General features: G+C 42.0%; 1 protein-coding gene across 4 annotated transcripts in view; it reads right to left on the bottom strand.

Moving 5' to 3' along the window:
- Positions 1 to 16,466, bottom strand: part of LOC311051728 (neogenin-like) — a 178,326-nt gene that overhangs the window by 106,027 nt on the left and 55,833 nt on the right. For all 4 annotated transcript variants that reach the window (XM_084066345.1, XM_084066344.1, XM_084066343.1 and 1 more), the window contains exon 2: positions 4,725 to 5,048. In XM_084066345.1, the coding sequence (XP_083922471.1) occupies positions 4,725 to 5,048 (324 nt within the window). The remainder of the gene's footprint in view (positions 1 to 4,724; positions 5,049 to 16,466) is intronic.

The following is a 16,466-nucleotide window of genomic DNA, read 5'->3' on the forward strand; positions in this document are numbered from 1 at the left end:
CGCCAGACCGAAAGGCATGGCGAGAGAGTATGTTTTGCCCCCTGTCCGTGTGTCCGTTTGTGTGTCCTTCTGTCTGTGACCAGCTAATCTCCGGCACCGTTGGCCCGGTCACTGAGAAACTGTGCAAACACAATCTGTGGATGTCAATTCAGAACCTCTGGCCTGAATTTTTCAGATTGGCCTGTTATAGCGCCACCAGGAGGCCGATTTGTGCAAAACATTTTTTTTGATACTACTACAGATTTTGTCCAATCATCACACAAACCGGTACACAGTATCTCTGTAGTCATGTGATCAACACTGTCACTGATCTGTCCGATTTCCCATATGCCATCCTGATTGCCTAAGATTGGCTTCCAAAGTTTGCAGGATTGGTTCGTTTTCAACAAAATGCCTCAAATCATGAACGCAGCATGCAATTTCAGTGCAATTTACCACGCATATTCCCACTAGGCCGAGGAAGAAATTCCACTTGAAAATGTTCAAATCAGCCTCATGGTGGCGCTATAACAGGCCGTTTTGCATTTTTACCTATAACTGCACCGATCTGCATGAAACTTTGCACGCACACTCCCTAGAGGCCGCGGAGAAACCTTTGCCCTGCAAATTTTCAACTCTGTCTTTTAGAGCGCCACCAGGAGGCCGATATGTGCAAAACACATTTTTTGATAATACTCCTACAGATTCTGTCCAAACATCACGCAAATCAGTACACAGTATCTCTATAGTCATGTGATCAACACAGATTTGTCCAATGTTTCATATTCCATCCTAATTGGCTAACATTGGCTTCCAAAGTTTGCAGGAGATTTTTTTTTTTTTTTTTTACTTTGTTTATTGGGTTTTTCCATAGCAGTTTTCAGCATTAACTCATTCAGTGCCATTGACGTCGCCGACGTCACGTTGGCAAATTATTATTATTATTATTATTATTATTATTTTAATGTTCAGAACCCAAGATATCATGATTTTAAGATTTGCTGCTCCCTTCACTTCTTGTTTAACATCTTACTGAAAAAGGCTTTATCTCGCTTCCTAAGCACTTTTTTTTAACAATGTATTTTTGGCTCTGGCACTCACAGCCAAACTGCCAGAAATAAGTCAGGCACTGAATGAGTTAAATGCATATAGCAGGGTACAGAAAAGCTTTTTAAAGCAACCAATAAAATAAAAAGGCTCAATACGGATTCTGCAGGAGATTTTTGAACAAAATGCCTCAAATCATGAACGCAGCGTGCAATTCCCATGACATTTTGCACGCACATTCCCACTAGGCCGAGGAAGAAATGCCATCCTTTTCATATTGGCCTGTTCTAGCGCCACCAGCAGGTCTAGTTTAGCAAAACACATTTTTGGAACAAAATGCCTCAAATCATGAATGCAGTGTCCGATTGCCGTGACAGGCCAAGAAGAAATGGCACCCTTTTCACATTGGCCTATTATAGCGCCACCAGGAGGTCAAAATAACCTACCTGACCTGGCGGAGACCTGTGCTCAGAGGAGCACTTTTTCTAGTTGCAACTACTTTCTTCCATGGTCTCACAAGCCCTGAGAAGTGACATGATCCATATGACTGTAAACTGTCAGAAACAGGGCTCACATCTAAGTATTCACTGTATGAGGATGAGAAGGCTCACTAATAGTATACATAAAGGACTTTGCAATGCTGCCACAATGACAATTTGCAGCCGTTATGTCCTCATGGTCATGAAGAGGCTTCTCAAAACAGATTAAAGTACATAAAATAGAGTTGACAGATATGAAAAGCATGCATGTGTTCATTTGAGAACTTCTACTACACAGTAAAATCCATTTTAATTCATCCATTTGTAGACATGCGTTGCCAGACGTATCGGTAGGCGGAGATCCCAATTGTTATCTGAATTGAATGTAGATTCTACAACTGGGTGGAAACAATTTAGAGATAAAATAAGTGCATTGCAGAACTAATACAAAGACTTTGGGGGCGTCCTTCATATTGGGAGTGGGACGGTGACGGAATTGTTTTCCAGAGCAGTAGGTTTGTTAGCGGCCATTCTTGCCGCGGTACTATAGATTATTTTCTTAGTGATTATTTCATCAATTATATTTCCGAATGACTTGCAGCTCTATGACTTTACGGTCCATGTATGCTATATAAAGACCAATCAATCAATATTCAATTGAACGTTATAGCTTAAGCTATCACAAGTACTCAAGCCTAGAAATAATAGTAAACAGACACACAAAAGAAATCCCCTATACGTTTAATAATGAACTGTCCTTTCCCCTTTGAGCGCGAATATTACAGTAAGTGAAAAGCAACTGAAAAGTTTCATTTTTTCACCAGAAGCCCTTGAACACAGGATGGAAGACAAATGTAACCAAATGTGTCCAGATCAGACAGAGCGACTTCAACTGATTTGAAAACCCTCTCTCGACTACTTCAGGTAGGGTCAGTAATCAAATCCGACATGGAATGATAAGAGATGGTTGGCAATGGAGGGGGGCAGATTGAAATTCTCACTATCGTCTTTCCGTTAGGGGGTATCCCTGTCGAGCAATGGTGAGATGGGCCACTGGAGGAGAAGTGGGTTCAAAGAGTCGGGAAAACAGAAGGAGGGGGAAGAGTTGTGTGAGAGCCGACTAGACGGTAGAGATAGGAGTCTCATTATTCGCATCTCGCTCTATGCACTGCACGCCTCTCTCCCTGCCCTATAATTTTTTTCTCCCCTCCCTTTCTCTCACTGAGACTCAAGCTGAATACATAAACCCACGCCCGGCTAAGCCACTCTCCCCCTGTCTACGAATGTTTCTCTGCTAGCTCATGTACTACACGTGCGCGCACACACAGAGTGGATGACAAAGGGAGAAGACAGAAAATAAACACAGAGAGTAGAAAGGGGGTGAAAAACAAATGCATCGAAATAAAGAGAGAATGATAAAGAGAAGAGGTGTAGAGGGATGTGAAGGAGCATTGTTGATGGTAGAGAGGGTTCTTCTATATAAAGAACTAGGGGACACGTCCTGCAGTAATCAATCCTATTGTTATTACCCGCCATTCCCTGCAACACGCTAACCGGACAAGCCATTATGTCTAAGAGGTCACGCCCAGGGCCCTTGCTCCTCCCTGCCTACACCATCGTTCCTGGGTCGAGCGGTGGCCTAATGGCCTGCTCCCTCCACGCTGCAATTAACCTTTTTATTGGCCACCTGCCAGCATGCTGGAGACGCATCACTGGCTTGGTGTGTCTCTGTGTGTGTCAGTATGGGTGTATGATACGACATGTGTGTGTGTGCATTGCGTGCTCGCCATGTTTAAGTACGACGTTAGCCATCTCTTCTGAATAGCGTGTGTGTGTGTGTGTGTGTGTGTGTGTGTGTGTGTGTGCGCGCGCGTGCGGAATGGTTTTCTCTTGCTTCTTGCTCTAAGTCAGAATTGATTGAATACAACATCCCGTAGGCAGATCCGATTGGTTGTGAAGCTGTTTGAGAGCTCATTTCAGCACAGCAACCACATGAGTCCTGTCTGCATTAAACATGAATCAGGTTTCTCTGACAGGCATTGATGGAGAGCCAGGCACGACTGTGTACCAACAAGGTCCATTTGAATTAACTTCAAACACACGCACACACACAAACGCGCACGCACACGCACGCACACACACACACACACACACACACAGTGAAGATTTGCTCTGGTTGGCTGTGATATATTGATGTGTTAAAATGACCTTAAGGTCAGTAGATTTCCCATGGTGATCATGAGGTCAGCCCATGTGATGGGGTAAGAATGGGCTGAGGAAGCGGAGCGCGCGCGCACACACACACACACACACACACACACACACACACAATTATCTACTATTACCACCATCAATAAAGTAAACACTAATTGAATGTGTGCAGCGGAAAATACCTAGAACATTGTTCAATTAATTAATATGAAAAGGGGTAAAGCTATCAAGCTCTCATAATACTAAACACATACCTTGGCTTTGTAGTGTCCGCTAGTAAAACCACAAAGGAAATCATTTAAAGTGGTGTGTCCTGCCTTGAAACAAAGTTGCCCATTGTAACATGAAAACCAGGGATACGTACAGTTTAACAAATGTGAAAGTGATGAGTACTATTCCTGCCTCTCTAAGAGGAAAGAAGGATCTTGTAAAGCTCTTGAATGGCAATAATATTAGCTCTTTTTCTCAAAATGAAAAAAATGCTGACAAGAAACACAGTAATAAGACATTAAAGTAAAATAAGTGCAACTTCACACACTAGCCACTACCTAAGAAGCAGAGGCCTGTACTTGACTAGCCTATTGTCAAAGAACTCTCTCTCTCTCTCGCTCCCTCTCTCTCTCTCTCATCTTTGTACCTGGCAGAGCAGTGCAGAGTGGAAAGCACACAGAATGCTGCTGTTCCATTGCCTGCAAATTGAATTTAGTGGTGTGACTCGACTCCAAACTCCTAATAATCCCACACCACTTGCTGCTCCCACAGCAGAACAAGGTCACATTGTACTGTAGGCCTGGCAAAAAACAGACCCCTTTGGACAAACTCATACAGTGGAAGGTATGGCCTATTGCTACTTTACATTACATGAATCTTTCTACATTTTCATTAAAGCATCATGTTTGGGATTTTCCTGACATGGTTTCCCAGGTTGAGATGCTCCAAGATACCAAACTTTCCAAGTGGTAAGGGACAGTTTACGAGCAATTCAGGTTTATCTTTCCCAGCGCTTACCTGCTACAGAGAGGCGTGCTGTCCGGCTAGAGATGGATCCCAAGTTGTCAATAGTGGCGACGCACTGATAGGTGCCCTCATCGGGCTTGTTGTGCTTGGAGTGCACGACCTGTGTGATGAGCAGCGAGCCATCAGGCAAGACTCTCCGCCTCTCATCCGAGACCAAGCTCATAAAGGTGCCGTCTTTCTTCCACTCCACTCGTGCCGGCAGGGCCTCGTCACTGTGGGCTGAGCAGTTGAGCAATGCAGGGGCGCCTCGCACTGCCAGCATGTCCTGGGGCTCCACTGTGAACCAGAACGGGCTGAAGGGTTGCGCCGTCGTAACTAGAGGACAAAGAGAGATGAGAGGATTAGGTGAGTTGGCATCATGCCCTATAGGATTGTAAATCAGTCGTGATGTTTTCATTGTGGAGAGAATGTAGCATAGGATTAGTCGCTTTTGTATTTCAAACTCAAATGTAGCTGTAAAACCAAAGACTCCAAAGACATGTCATTTCAATAGCACATTTTGTTTTATTTGCAGTATTCTAACAGAAAATTAACAGCCACAATGACAGGAAGTACATCCTATCCTATTAAAATTGGCTAATGGGAGGGCCGGCCAGCCAGCGGACCTCTGACATCACTTTGACTCAGACATAACCATAAACAAACCCGATACACCCATATATAGACATGTCACTATGACTCAGACATAACCATAAACAAATCCGATACGCCCATACATATAGACATATATGGAGATTATAGGGCAGTGACTTTTGAAGATCACTGGCTGGAATTTACTCTCGCGTTATAAAAATGATACCGATATGATGCAACAGTCAACAGTCAGTTTATTTAAGTCACAGTGTAACCTTCAGTGTAACCTCCCACTTCGCTTTGATTGATTGATTGAATTTTTTATTAGGCAAAAGAATGTAAAACAACACAGTTACATTTATAATACTTTTGTCTAAAAGGTCCGGCCAAAAAAGTCCTTGCGGACTTGTTTCCGTTGGGGTCCTTGAATTAATTTCATAGACATATATAGTAGCAAGTAACCAAACAGTTCAAAAATCAACATAAAGATACAGAGGGAAAAAAATACCACTATGTACAAAAAAAGCATGAAAAAAAAATATATATATATACAAAAAAAACGAGAGGGGGGGGGGGGGGGTCGTCTGTCTACGGGGAACTGGTACTAGCTCCTCTTTTGGCCTCCAGAAAGAGGCTGCACTGGTGGGAGCGAACAGTGGACTTCTGGACGGAGCAGACGCCTCTGCCTTTCAGCCAACCGAGACACAGGGCTCAAGAAAAGCTATGTTGCAGCGTTAATTTACAAGATTACAAAACACCAGTACCACAGGAAAATGAAGTGAAATCAGGTGTTTTCATTTTCAATAGGGATGGACAATTAATCGGTCATCATATCGGTATCGGACAATGTTGGCCTTAAAATGCATTATTGGTATCGAACCGATATCAAAATAATCATGGCAATATTTTATTTTATACTAATTATGTTGAAAAAGCCTTTTGTGATGATGAAGGCTGCAGATTCTATCAGTGTTTTCTGGGGAAGCTTTCAAAAGGGTCAACAAGTTGGAACATTTTAAAATAAAGATACTACATTCAAGCCGTTTATGTTGGGATATGGGCCAACATTTCAATAACAGTGCATCCCTAGTTTTGGAATAGAGAGGCATTGCTTTTTCAATTTCAGTGTTTATATGCCTTTTTTCAGATTAGACAAAATATTTTTTATTTTTTTAAAATACAGAATGAGATCATATCGACATCGATTTATATCGGTTATCAGCCATAACAGCAATTATTATATCGGATATCGATATCGGCCAGAAATTTCGTATAGCCCATCCCTATTTTTTTATGCATTCATTTTACTGGCCCGAGTGGGCAAGTGTGTTCAGCTGGCCTGGAGGGTTTAAATAGCACTTCCGGGCCAGTGGGCCATAATGTCTATCCCTACCACTCCAAATTCTTCATGACTAGGGATGGGCACGGAAAATGTACTTGCAACCTATGGTCAATACTGAATAACCTCCTCTCACTTGATTCAATTATATTGTACAGCAAAGTGAGGAGGTAGATTCAACCAACTAGTGAAAGGTGGAGTGGACATTATGCCAGACAAGAGTTCTCCAAATATGATGAAGAGTAATTTACAAATAGAACATCACTGCTTTCATCCTGTAAACAGCCTACAGTATGCAGGGTCTTATAAAAATAGAACAGAGATGACGTTGGACCAGTCGATTCGCCTTGATAAAACTTGTCAGCTATTGATTGAAACTGAGAATGTCCATTCCTGGTCCTGACAAATTTAACCCACTCGGAGTCAGAGACTCATTAAATTGCATCGCTCCATGCACTGCACAGCTCTCTCTCTTTCTATCTCTTTCTCTCTTTCTGAGAAGTGTACAAGTGAATATCATCTCCAGTTTTATTATAAGAAAACAGTGAAGCATTTAATACTTTGGTGGCCATTTTGCAAATGTAAATGGCAAATCTCACTGACAAGGATAGTGCACAAGTCTTTGAGTAAGTGCAATTGCTTTGCATTTGTCCTCATCCATTATTCAACTGCTCCCACCCTAAGAGTCACATTGTGGTATTGTTTAGATAAATAACACCAATTATCAGTTCCGCCGGGAAAGGGAGAGCTAGTGAAATAATTAAGGGGGTCTGAAGGTATTTTAATAATGCATCGAATAAGAGTAAAATAAGTGGCTGAATGTTAAATGTAGTTTAAAATATGCCTATGTTCCAAGGAAATGGCACACCTCAAGGGAAAAGGGAGAACAAAAAGGAAGAAAAGGAAAAAAGATAAAGAAAGGTAAATAGAAAGGGGGGAGTATGGGTAGAGAGATAGAGGAGGGGGAAGAGAGAGCGAGAGAGAACAAGCAAGAGAGGCTACATCTACGGTTGAGATATTTAACTTATTTCCTCTTTCCTGAGGTACCAAATCCCTAATGGAAGATCTAAAGAAAGAGATAATGTAATGCATGGTATACTGTATATTGAAGAGAGGTGGTGTAATGCATGGTATGCAGTATATTAGAGGTATGTAGAACGTATATTGCAGTTGCAATCTGGTTACTCCTTCCTCACTGCAGTGCATGAACATGGAAATGCCAACAATTACAAAGTAGGGCTTAATTGAATCACTGAACTACATAAATATTTGCTCCATCCAGGGCAAGAAATAGAAGATAGTCCCAAGTTCCCAACTAAACTGCCTCTGGTATCTCAAGCTTAAGAGCTGTTATTCTTCCAAAATAAATACAGAGAAGTACAGAGAAGGCTAAAATGAGTTTAAGACCTGGGAGTGCCCTCAATCTGTCTGGCCCACTGTAGGACCTTGACACCTCTGTGCCCGTCTACAGCAACCAGGTCAGACCAATTAGCAACTTTGAGTCCTAGAAGCCAATTGCTACTTTTGGCCATTGTGTTACCACAGATCTTATCGTGTCCCTGTAGGACCAATATGGTTGCCAACTTTCACAGCTGAACATAGTTTAAATAGAAAAAGTGCTCCTCGGAGCACAGGTCTCAGCCAGGTCAATGTTCGGAATTAGCCAATCAGCCTGGAATGTGAAAAATCATACAGATGGTACGGATCCGTCTTAATGACTTGCTAAAGAGATAATGTGTACCGATTTGCGTGATGTGTGGACAACATTTGTAGGGGTATGTAAAACAAATTGTTTTGCAAAAACTGGCCTCCTGGTGGCACTATAATAGGGCAAAGTTAAAAGGGTGACATTTATTCCTCAACGTAGTGCGAATGTGAGTGAAAAGTTTCACCGCAATCGGACACTGCGTTCATGATTTGGTGCATTTTGTTCAAAACGGGCCACTCCTGCAAACTTTATTTGTCAATCTTAGCCAATCAGGATGGAATATGAAGAATCAAACATATTAGTCTTGATCACATGAGTCACATAACATAACACATAAGTCTGGTGGCGCTATAAAAAAAAAGGTTTACACAGATCCGTGCAGTTATAGGTCAAAACCAAGGGGCCAGCTTGAGATTTTTACATTGACTCCAATACGGAAGAGACAGTTCATATGAATGGCCTGTAGTTTCGCTGTTTACCCCCTGCTGGTGTCAGAAATAATCTTAACGCAAGCAGATGGGTATTTGACAAACTTTAGACTAGATTTTCTTACCTTAATAAAAAATGTCATAAATACAATATTCTTCCAGTCGCTAGTTTAAAGTCTCCTTTCAATCATCATGATATGCGTTTTGATAAACTATGGTCCCATTTATTTTAAGATTGACGATAAAGTAGGTTATGCTCTAGGAGGGGCGGGATGATTTGATTGACAAGCTACACAACCAATAGTATTCATTCCCCGCCTCCGCTTTAGATTGACAAGCTACCCAACCAATAATGGTCTGACCAGCCAAAATTAGGTGACCAGCCTGTGACAACAGTCGTCTGTGACTACAGTCGTCTATGACGTATCTATGACATTGATAGTACAGTGAGGAAAGAGTCAGGGAGTGACACACAGCAAAGGCCCGCCAGGCTCGGGAATCGAACCCGGGACTCACTGTCAGGCTGCCTCAGAGCCTATATACCAGTGTTGTGTCAACACTGCCATCAAGCTTCCTTTCCAAACAACCTATCCTGTTTATTTACATTTCAATTCATGCTCCCCTTATTTTTAGCAAGCCTATATACCAGCCTTAACCACTAGGCCATCGGTGCCCCCCATTATAAAATAAAAATGTAATATAAAAAGAAAAAAAGCTTCTGTGGTGCATACAAAGTTTGGCACTGATCAGTCCAGTGGTTTGCGATATTAACTCCAGACAGACAGACACACTCAAAGTGAATGACATTCACCTTGTCCTATTTCATTGAACACAGCAGTTGCGCATCGGTTTGCAGGCAAGCCTCACTGTGTCACACACACACACACACACACACACACACACACACACACACACACACACACATTTGAAATATTTATTATGTCCACATAAACAGAAGTACAAGAATGCCTTGTACAAAGGACATAAACATTGCCAGTGCAGCCAGATAATAAACAACAACCCTAAAGGCAGAAAGTGAAAATCAAACAATTCAGTCAAGCAGGAAAAAATAATTTCTTCTGATCAGGTGTTACTCTTCTTCCAATCCAACACTCAGTGCCAAGAATGTGGTTTTAAATGTTGGTCAAACTGCAGCAAGTGGTTGATTTCAGGAAATCAATAAATATATTCCTGCCAAGTGTATGTATTGGGTAGACTGTGACAGAACACCAGCAAACGTATTTCTGTGCACAACAGATGGAGAGAGACCAGCATGGAGCAGTGGCAGGAGGAATTTGTTAGTCCTGCAGGCCAGTGGCGGCACCATAATCATCTCTGCTTTACGCCATTGATAGAACAGTAGGTCGGTGGGGGGGGACAGCTCCCAGGCCCAAATCTGCCACCATTAAAGCCACAAGGGCATCTTCGGCCATTCTCCATCTGAGAAGGAGGCTGTGTGGGCTTGCAGGTTGCTGGAGCCAGAGGATCTGCCTTTAACAGATTTTCAGACCCAAGTAGGAGCAGTGAAGCAGCACTGACAGCCTCAACTATCCGATAGTTCAAAATGGCTGACAAATCTGTTTGTTGGTGTACAACATCGCCTATCAGCAGAGCCGGGCAGGGAGACAGAAGTCAACTGGGAATGGCAGGGTGAGGGTTGTGGTAGGGTGAGGCGTTGACCCTCACTAACTAAGGTGAAAGACAGGATCTTTCTAAATAAAATAAAAACTACTTACCACTAGTTGTACAGCATTGTATACATAAACACACAAATGTACCCACACACAAATGTACTACAGCTACCCATGCATCAGACAAAGCCACTTCATAATGCTCTAATAAGCTATGATCCTGGCAGCAATCAAAGACCCATCTCACATCACATATGATAACAAGTGTGTCAGTTTCATAAACATAATTGGCTGTTTAGCATGGAGTATTTTCAAAGCAATGCCATCTTCATTGAGGTGATACAAACTCAATTAATTAACCTTGATGAGAGGAAAAGGTTTGAGCGTTGTATTGCCATCAAGCTTCCATTCCAAACAACCTATCCTGTTTATTTACATTTAAATTTATGCCGCCTTATTTTTTAGCAAGCATGCATTCCATTTTGAAATACATCTGTCCCAAACAACCATAATAACAAAATAAACTTTAGTCAAGGATTAAGGTTATTTCGTGACTAGAATCTCAATTCATAATGTTTGAAGTTCAGGGGAGAAATACTGAATTCTCCCCAACTTGTTTACACCTTTAGTTGGCCCTGTAGGAATTACAGCCAGGCCAAATCAATTCAAGTATGAAACTACATCATCAGCTGTTTCATCAAAATATGTGGGGAACCCTGTATACAATTACATCCAGAAATTAAATATTTTGGGAAACCATTAATAAGAACAAATACCGCACCTATTACAGTTACAGAAACTACAAACCTAAGTTAAGATTTGTCCAGATTTCAGTCATACAATCTAACGATTATAACATGATACAGCAGTGAGCTTCTGTGGTATTCTAATTTCTGAAGTTTGACTTCCTGCCTGTAGTAGCCTAAACTAGCAAAGATCCCTACCTGTGACATCTGATGATTAAGAGCTAACACTGATTTTCTACCACAAGAGACAAATTAATAGAGACGTTTTAAACTAGCAAGTAACAAGGAAAGTTCAACTTGCCTGGAAAGGTTCCCTAGAGGATACCCACATAAAGAATGTAGTCTATTGAACTACTCAGTGACAGAAAAGCATACCATAGATTTTCAGGATGTGGGTAAAATAAACCAAAGTTAGTTAAAACAGTGTGAGCAGAATGAAATGAGGAAGGGGAACAAGCATAAACAAGAAGTTTGGATTTTTATATTTGAAACATTTTAGTTTTTCACTCCACTCATCAATATGGATGGAAGATACAGAATGTATAAAAATGGAAATAGAGGTCAAGTGCAAAACAAAAAGTTATGGATGGAAGACATCTTGCACAACTTACTAGGCAAGACAAAGTATAGCTCACTAAAGTTACGCACGCTCGCACACAAACGAATGCCATATGTTAATAGCAGGCCTTTATTGGTACTGAAATAGTGCTGGTTTTCATTTCACAGATGCAGAGTTAAAGAGAGAGGTGCCTCTGGGTAGAGCAAACCGGTGTCAGAAACCACATTATAGTGACGGAAGTCTAATCTATTTGGGCCTAGTGGTGTGGGAGCCGCCGTTTGTTTTGAAAAATAGGAACCACGGCACTAGGCGAGTAGTGAAAATGGGGGAGCAGGGAGCAAGGTGCTAGAAAATGAGGTTGTCTGCTTGATAAGTATGGGCTGTTACCCCTGTCCCAAATCCACTTTGCTGAGAAGTCAAAAGGGGGTTTGGGAGCGCAGTATGGTGGTGCCCCGATATGGTCCCTAGCTCGCCCTCTTTCCGCCCAACTGTCTGTCACTCCTGGGTCATTGAGACAAAATACACTGGGGGATGGTGAATAAGTGCTACATTCCCCAACTTGATCCTGTGTTCAAAAATGGCTTTCAGAGACATCATAATGCATGCAGTCAAAGTGTGCAGTGTATGCACACACAACTTGTGTCAACAGAATTGCCTTGCGTAAATTGTCTTGGGTGTACATATCACACTTTATATGTTTCATAAGTTTGCCATGGATTTTGCTCGCATGAATTCAAGACAGGATGTCCAGCACGACAAGTAAAAAAAAATGCACTGATGGGAAGATTATTCCGTTCCCAATCCAACATAATGTAAGGATCAGAGGATCAAGTCATGTCATTAAACATAACTTGATTTAAGTTATGTTTGATGACAATACTGCCGATCATTTCCCAAAGCACAGTGTTTTTCAAAGCCATTGGATTGATGCATTTATTTCAGTACTAGTGTACGAATAGTACAAGCATGCCCCATCTACATCTACGGTGTCACAGTGGAGATGGTCAGGGACCTCAAGTTCCTTGGCATGCACATCGCAGAGGACCTCACTTGGTGCACACACCACGCATGTGGTTAATCGTCCGTTGGCACTTGGTCTACAGTGCCAAACACGAGTTTGACGAGTGGGGTGTTTTCAGTGGTTTTCCACAAGAGGGCGCTGTTCCGCAACCTATGAGCCACCATTTCAGGCTCAGACAAAGAGAGATCTAGGAGATCACTTGATCACAAGATTTACTCCTCCATCCATTTCCTGGTTAGCGTACTTGGGGAAACGGCTGTATCTTGCTTTCCTTTTTTTCCCTGCATTTTTGACGAGACATGCTATTTTCAACGGCCTATAACAAGCGAACCGCGAACGGGTGTTGCAATGACATTTTTTTTTTTTTTGCGGAAGCACAGTGAAACCCCCCGGCGATCGGGGGGTCGATCATACTGGAGATAAATATTCTGTGACTAGTTGAAAAGGAAAGTAAAACAAAAAATTGCTGGCACTGGGTGATTTATTTATCTATTTTATCTGTCAGTAAAAAAGGCTCAACAATGCCTGCACCGTCTTAGATGCCTGAAAACCTACAACCTACTTTACACTTATGTATATTTGATAGTTATTTTGTTGACATTTTCCTTTTCTTATAATAATCTTTATGAAAAATCTTACACATGTAAACTTGTGATGTGAGAATAACTTGGCGTTACTGTCGGTCAAAGTAATTTTTCTTTGTTGTGAATTTAATGCATTTAAAAGTGCAGATTGATTTGACACGTCTAGACGAAAATATTCCCTGGAGAAAAAAATGAATTACGAATGATATTAAATTATCCATGGCTTCTTGACTCCAACATAATTGTCAGCCGGAGAAGTGTAGAATTTCAATACGTTTGTATTCAAGTAAAATTTGGTCATTATTCAAAAATGTAAGAAATCCATGCTTTGGAAAATGGTTGGTAATGTAAAGTATACGATGAAGTCATAGTCAATGGGCCAAACATTGACTAAAAAGGGGGGGGGGATTGGTAAGAACAGAGGGTGGGTGGTGGGTGCTATAGTGGGGGTCTCCCCATCAGACAAAGACCCCCCTATTCTCCCTTCTCCAGCAGAATGCCACCTCCCCCACTGACCCACAGTCTGAGAGAAGCCATGTTGACCAGACCTTTTACTAAGCCACTCTTGAGACTGAGACAACCACTGTTAAAAACCAGCCCTGATTTTAACAACAGAGGCCTTCTTTGGCTCAGACTAGTAGGCAAAGATATACTGAACATGTTAATGTACTTGACAAGCATTTACAGCCATTAGAATTCAGAATTAGGCACACTGTAGATCACTGTTTGCTAAAGGAAATTACATTGTCACAGTCTTAGCATTGCTTGTCATTTGTGTTCCTTTCTTGTCAAGGAGAAAGCGAAAAGAAGCAGCCTAACCATGCGCACGTTCAGCTAGCTCAGGGCCATGGAAATAGACACCGAAGAGCAAGTTGGGACACATAGGTGGAAGAATGGTTGGTGCACCGACCGTACTGTAAGGTTGCAACTTCTCCGCTTTCATTCCATCTGGATTAGATGAACATCTTTCCCCTCTCTAACCTTAGCTTCTACTCTCCTATCTTAAGACAATTAAGCAAAAGCTGCCTCAAAAGAGAAAATGGGGAAAATGTAAGAAGAAATATTCAATCGATGGGGGCATTCATAACGCATTTGTTCCATACAATGCCATGAATGGTATCCATGGCAATAAACATCATCTGGCCCTGAGCAAAGTAGGTGGCTGTGAACACCGACATAGAGCAGAACCAGGCCCCATCTATAATATTTCATATCTACTCTCACAGAGCAAAACAACATTTTATGATAGTAAGGTTGGAAGGATAATATTGCACTCTGGTAAACCAAAAGGAGGGGGGAAGAAGCTCTTTTTCTCTTGAGTTTCTCTCTACGACACACCATCTATGGAGGAGGCTGATGGACGGGAACATCCTCTCCTTCCCTTCCATGTTTTCTTTCTCTCCTTCATTTCTAGGCACCTCCACTCTGTCTGTATCTCCGTCTATCTCCCTCTGCAGGTCCCCCTTCATCTTGCCATCTCTCCCACCCCTCTCAAAAGCCATCTGTCACCAGGAAACACATTGGGAGAAATTACAGTGATCTGGACTTAGGGTGGTTGTGACCGCAGTCAGCAGCTGGCTTGCTTTATTAAAGATTGCCATGAAAACCGACAAATATTTTCTACTGAAAAGACCAAGTGCACACTACTGATCAAGTGAAGGATTTTCATCTAGAGTGGCTGAACGTTGATATGGCAAAAGTATTCCAGCTTCAAAATGTTCAAAATGCTTGCCATTGAAAACATGATTAATCCTCTAACCTTAGAGGTGTAGACCAAAGCTATTGCACAGCACTAAATGTTCATCACATTTTCCCCCTCCTTATCTGTAATAAGACTTTCCCAAGAACTGCAGTGTGCCCACTCAACTCACATTTCCCTATTCATGCCTATGGGGATGGCTAGAACAGTGTTGCCATGACCCGTTGATTGTAGATTCTCTACATTCCTTATTAATAGTTGATGAAATGAGCAGCTAAATCAAGGCAAAATGCTGCACAAAATGATTGGTATGCCCAGCGTACACTGGCTTCACTGCGCTGGCACCCACTCAACTGGCAGATTAAAGAAGGAAAGGATCCAATTTTCTCAGCTCTCGGTTCTCTGTCATCCTGTCTGCTTACAGCCATAAAGAACCTCTGGAGCCCCAGAGAAAACATGACAGGGTCACAAGTGGGGGTTAGGTCACTGAGACTACATCAGCTTCCCCTGTGCTGAAAACTGCCAAAAACTGTCATTCTAATGAACTCTCTTTAATCAGATGAAGAAATAGATCCGTTTCAAATGAGTCGCTGTTTAATAGGATTAGGAACTGCTTTGAGTGCAAGAGTCTGAAAAGAAAATCACATTTAAAATGTCCCTCTGTCGGAGAAAACCATTGAGAGGGTATATTATAGTGTTTATTCAATTGTATCGGTCTAATTGTATGTTGTATGACTATAAATAGCAATAAAAGGACTGAGCTTTTTTTAAATTAAAAGCTTGTGTACAATATGCACTGTTGTAGTGGTCTATTTTTATCCTGGTCTGCTTCATGATTTCTTGACAGACAGTAGTCAATGTCAGTGGCATGCAGCAGCAACAGAAGTAATTAATGTGTAACCCCCCTCCCCTTCATTTCCTGTTTTGCCCCAAGGATTCCCAGCAAGATCCAAGACCACCTTGGAGCTAGCGATCACATAGTACAACTCAACAGGGTTCCACTTTAAAAAACGCTCAGGACAGCACAGTTTGCACAGCACACCAGAAACTTGTGCATCTGGCACAAAAAAGCAGCAGGGAAGAAAATGTTGAAAACTTGTTTAGCCTGTAGCTAAATGGTCTCCGTGGCTCAACAGTTAACATACTAATGTTGTACTGGAACCAATTCTCCCAATGAGGCGATGGGGGAAAGACAAACCACACATTTTAAATGACATTATTATCAGTGGGTCACAGTAAGCCTGGTATTCCGGAGCACAATCCTATTAATGCAGGGGAAAGGAGCTGCCCTCTGGCTACATGGAGAAGCTCACTGGGAGCAAATAAATGAAATGAGGGCCAGCCCACCAATATGAGTGATATGGCCTGGCTGGCGTGGGCGTGTGTGCTTGGACTGTACGGATGGGTGCGAGAGAAATTGGGGGATGTCGAGCAGTGGACGGAGA

Source organism: Gymnoscopelus microlampas, assembly GCF_963454915.1.
Source record: "Gymnoscopelus microlampas genome assembly, chromosome: 1".
In the NCBI taxonomy this organism is placed as follows: Eukaryota; Metazoa; Chordata; class Actinopteri; order Myctophiformes; family Myctophidae; genus Gymnoscopelus; species Gymnoscopelus microlampas.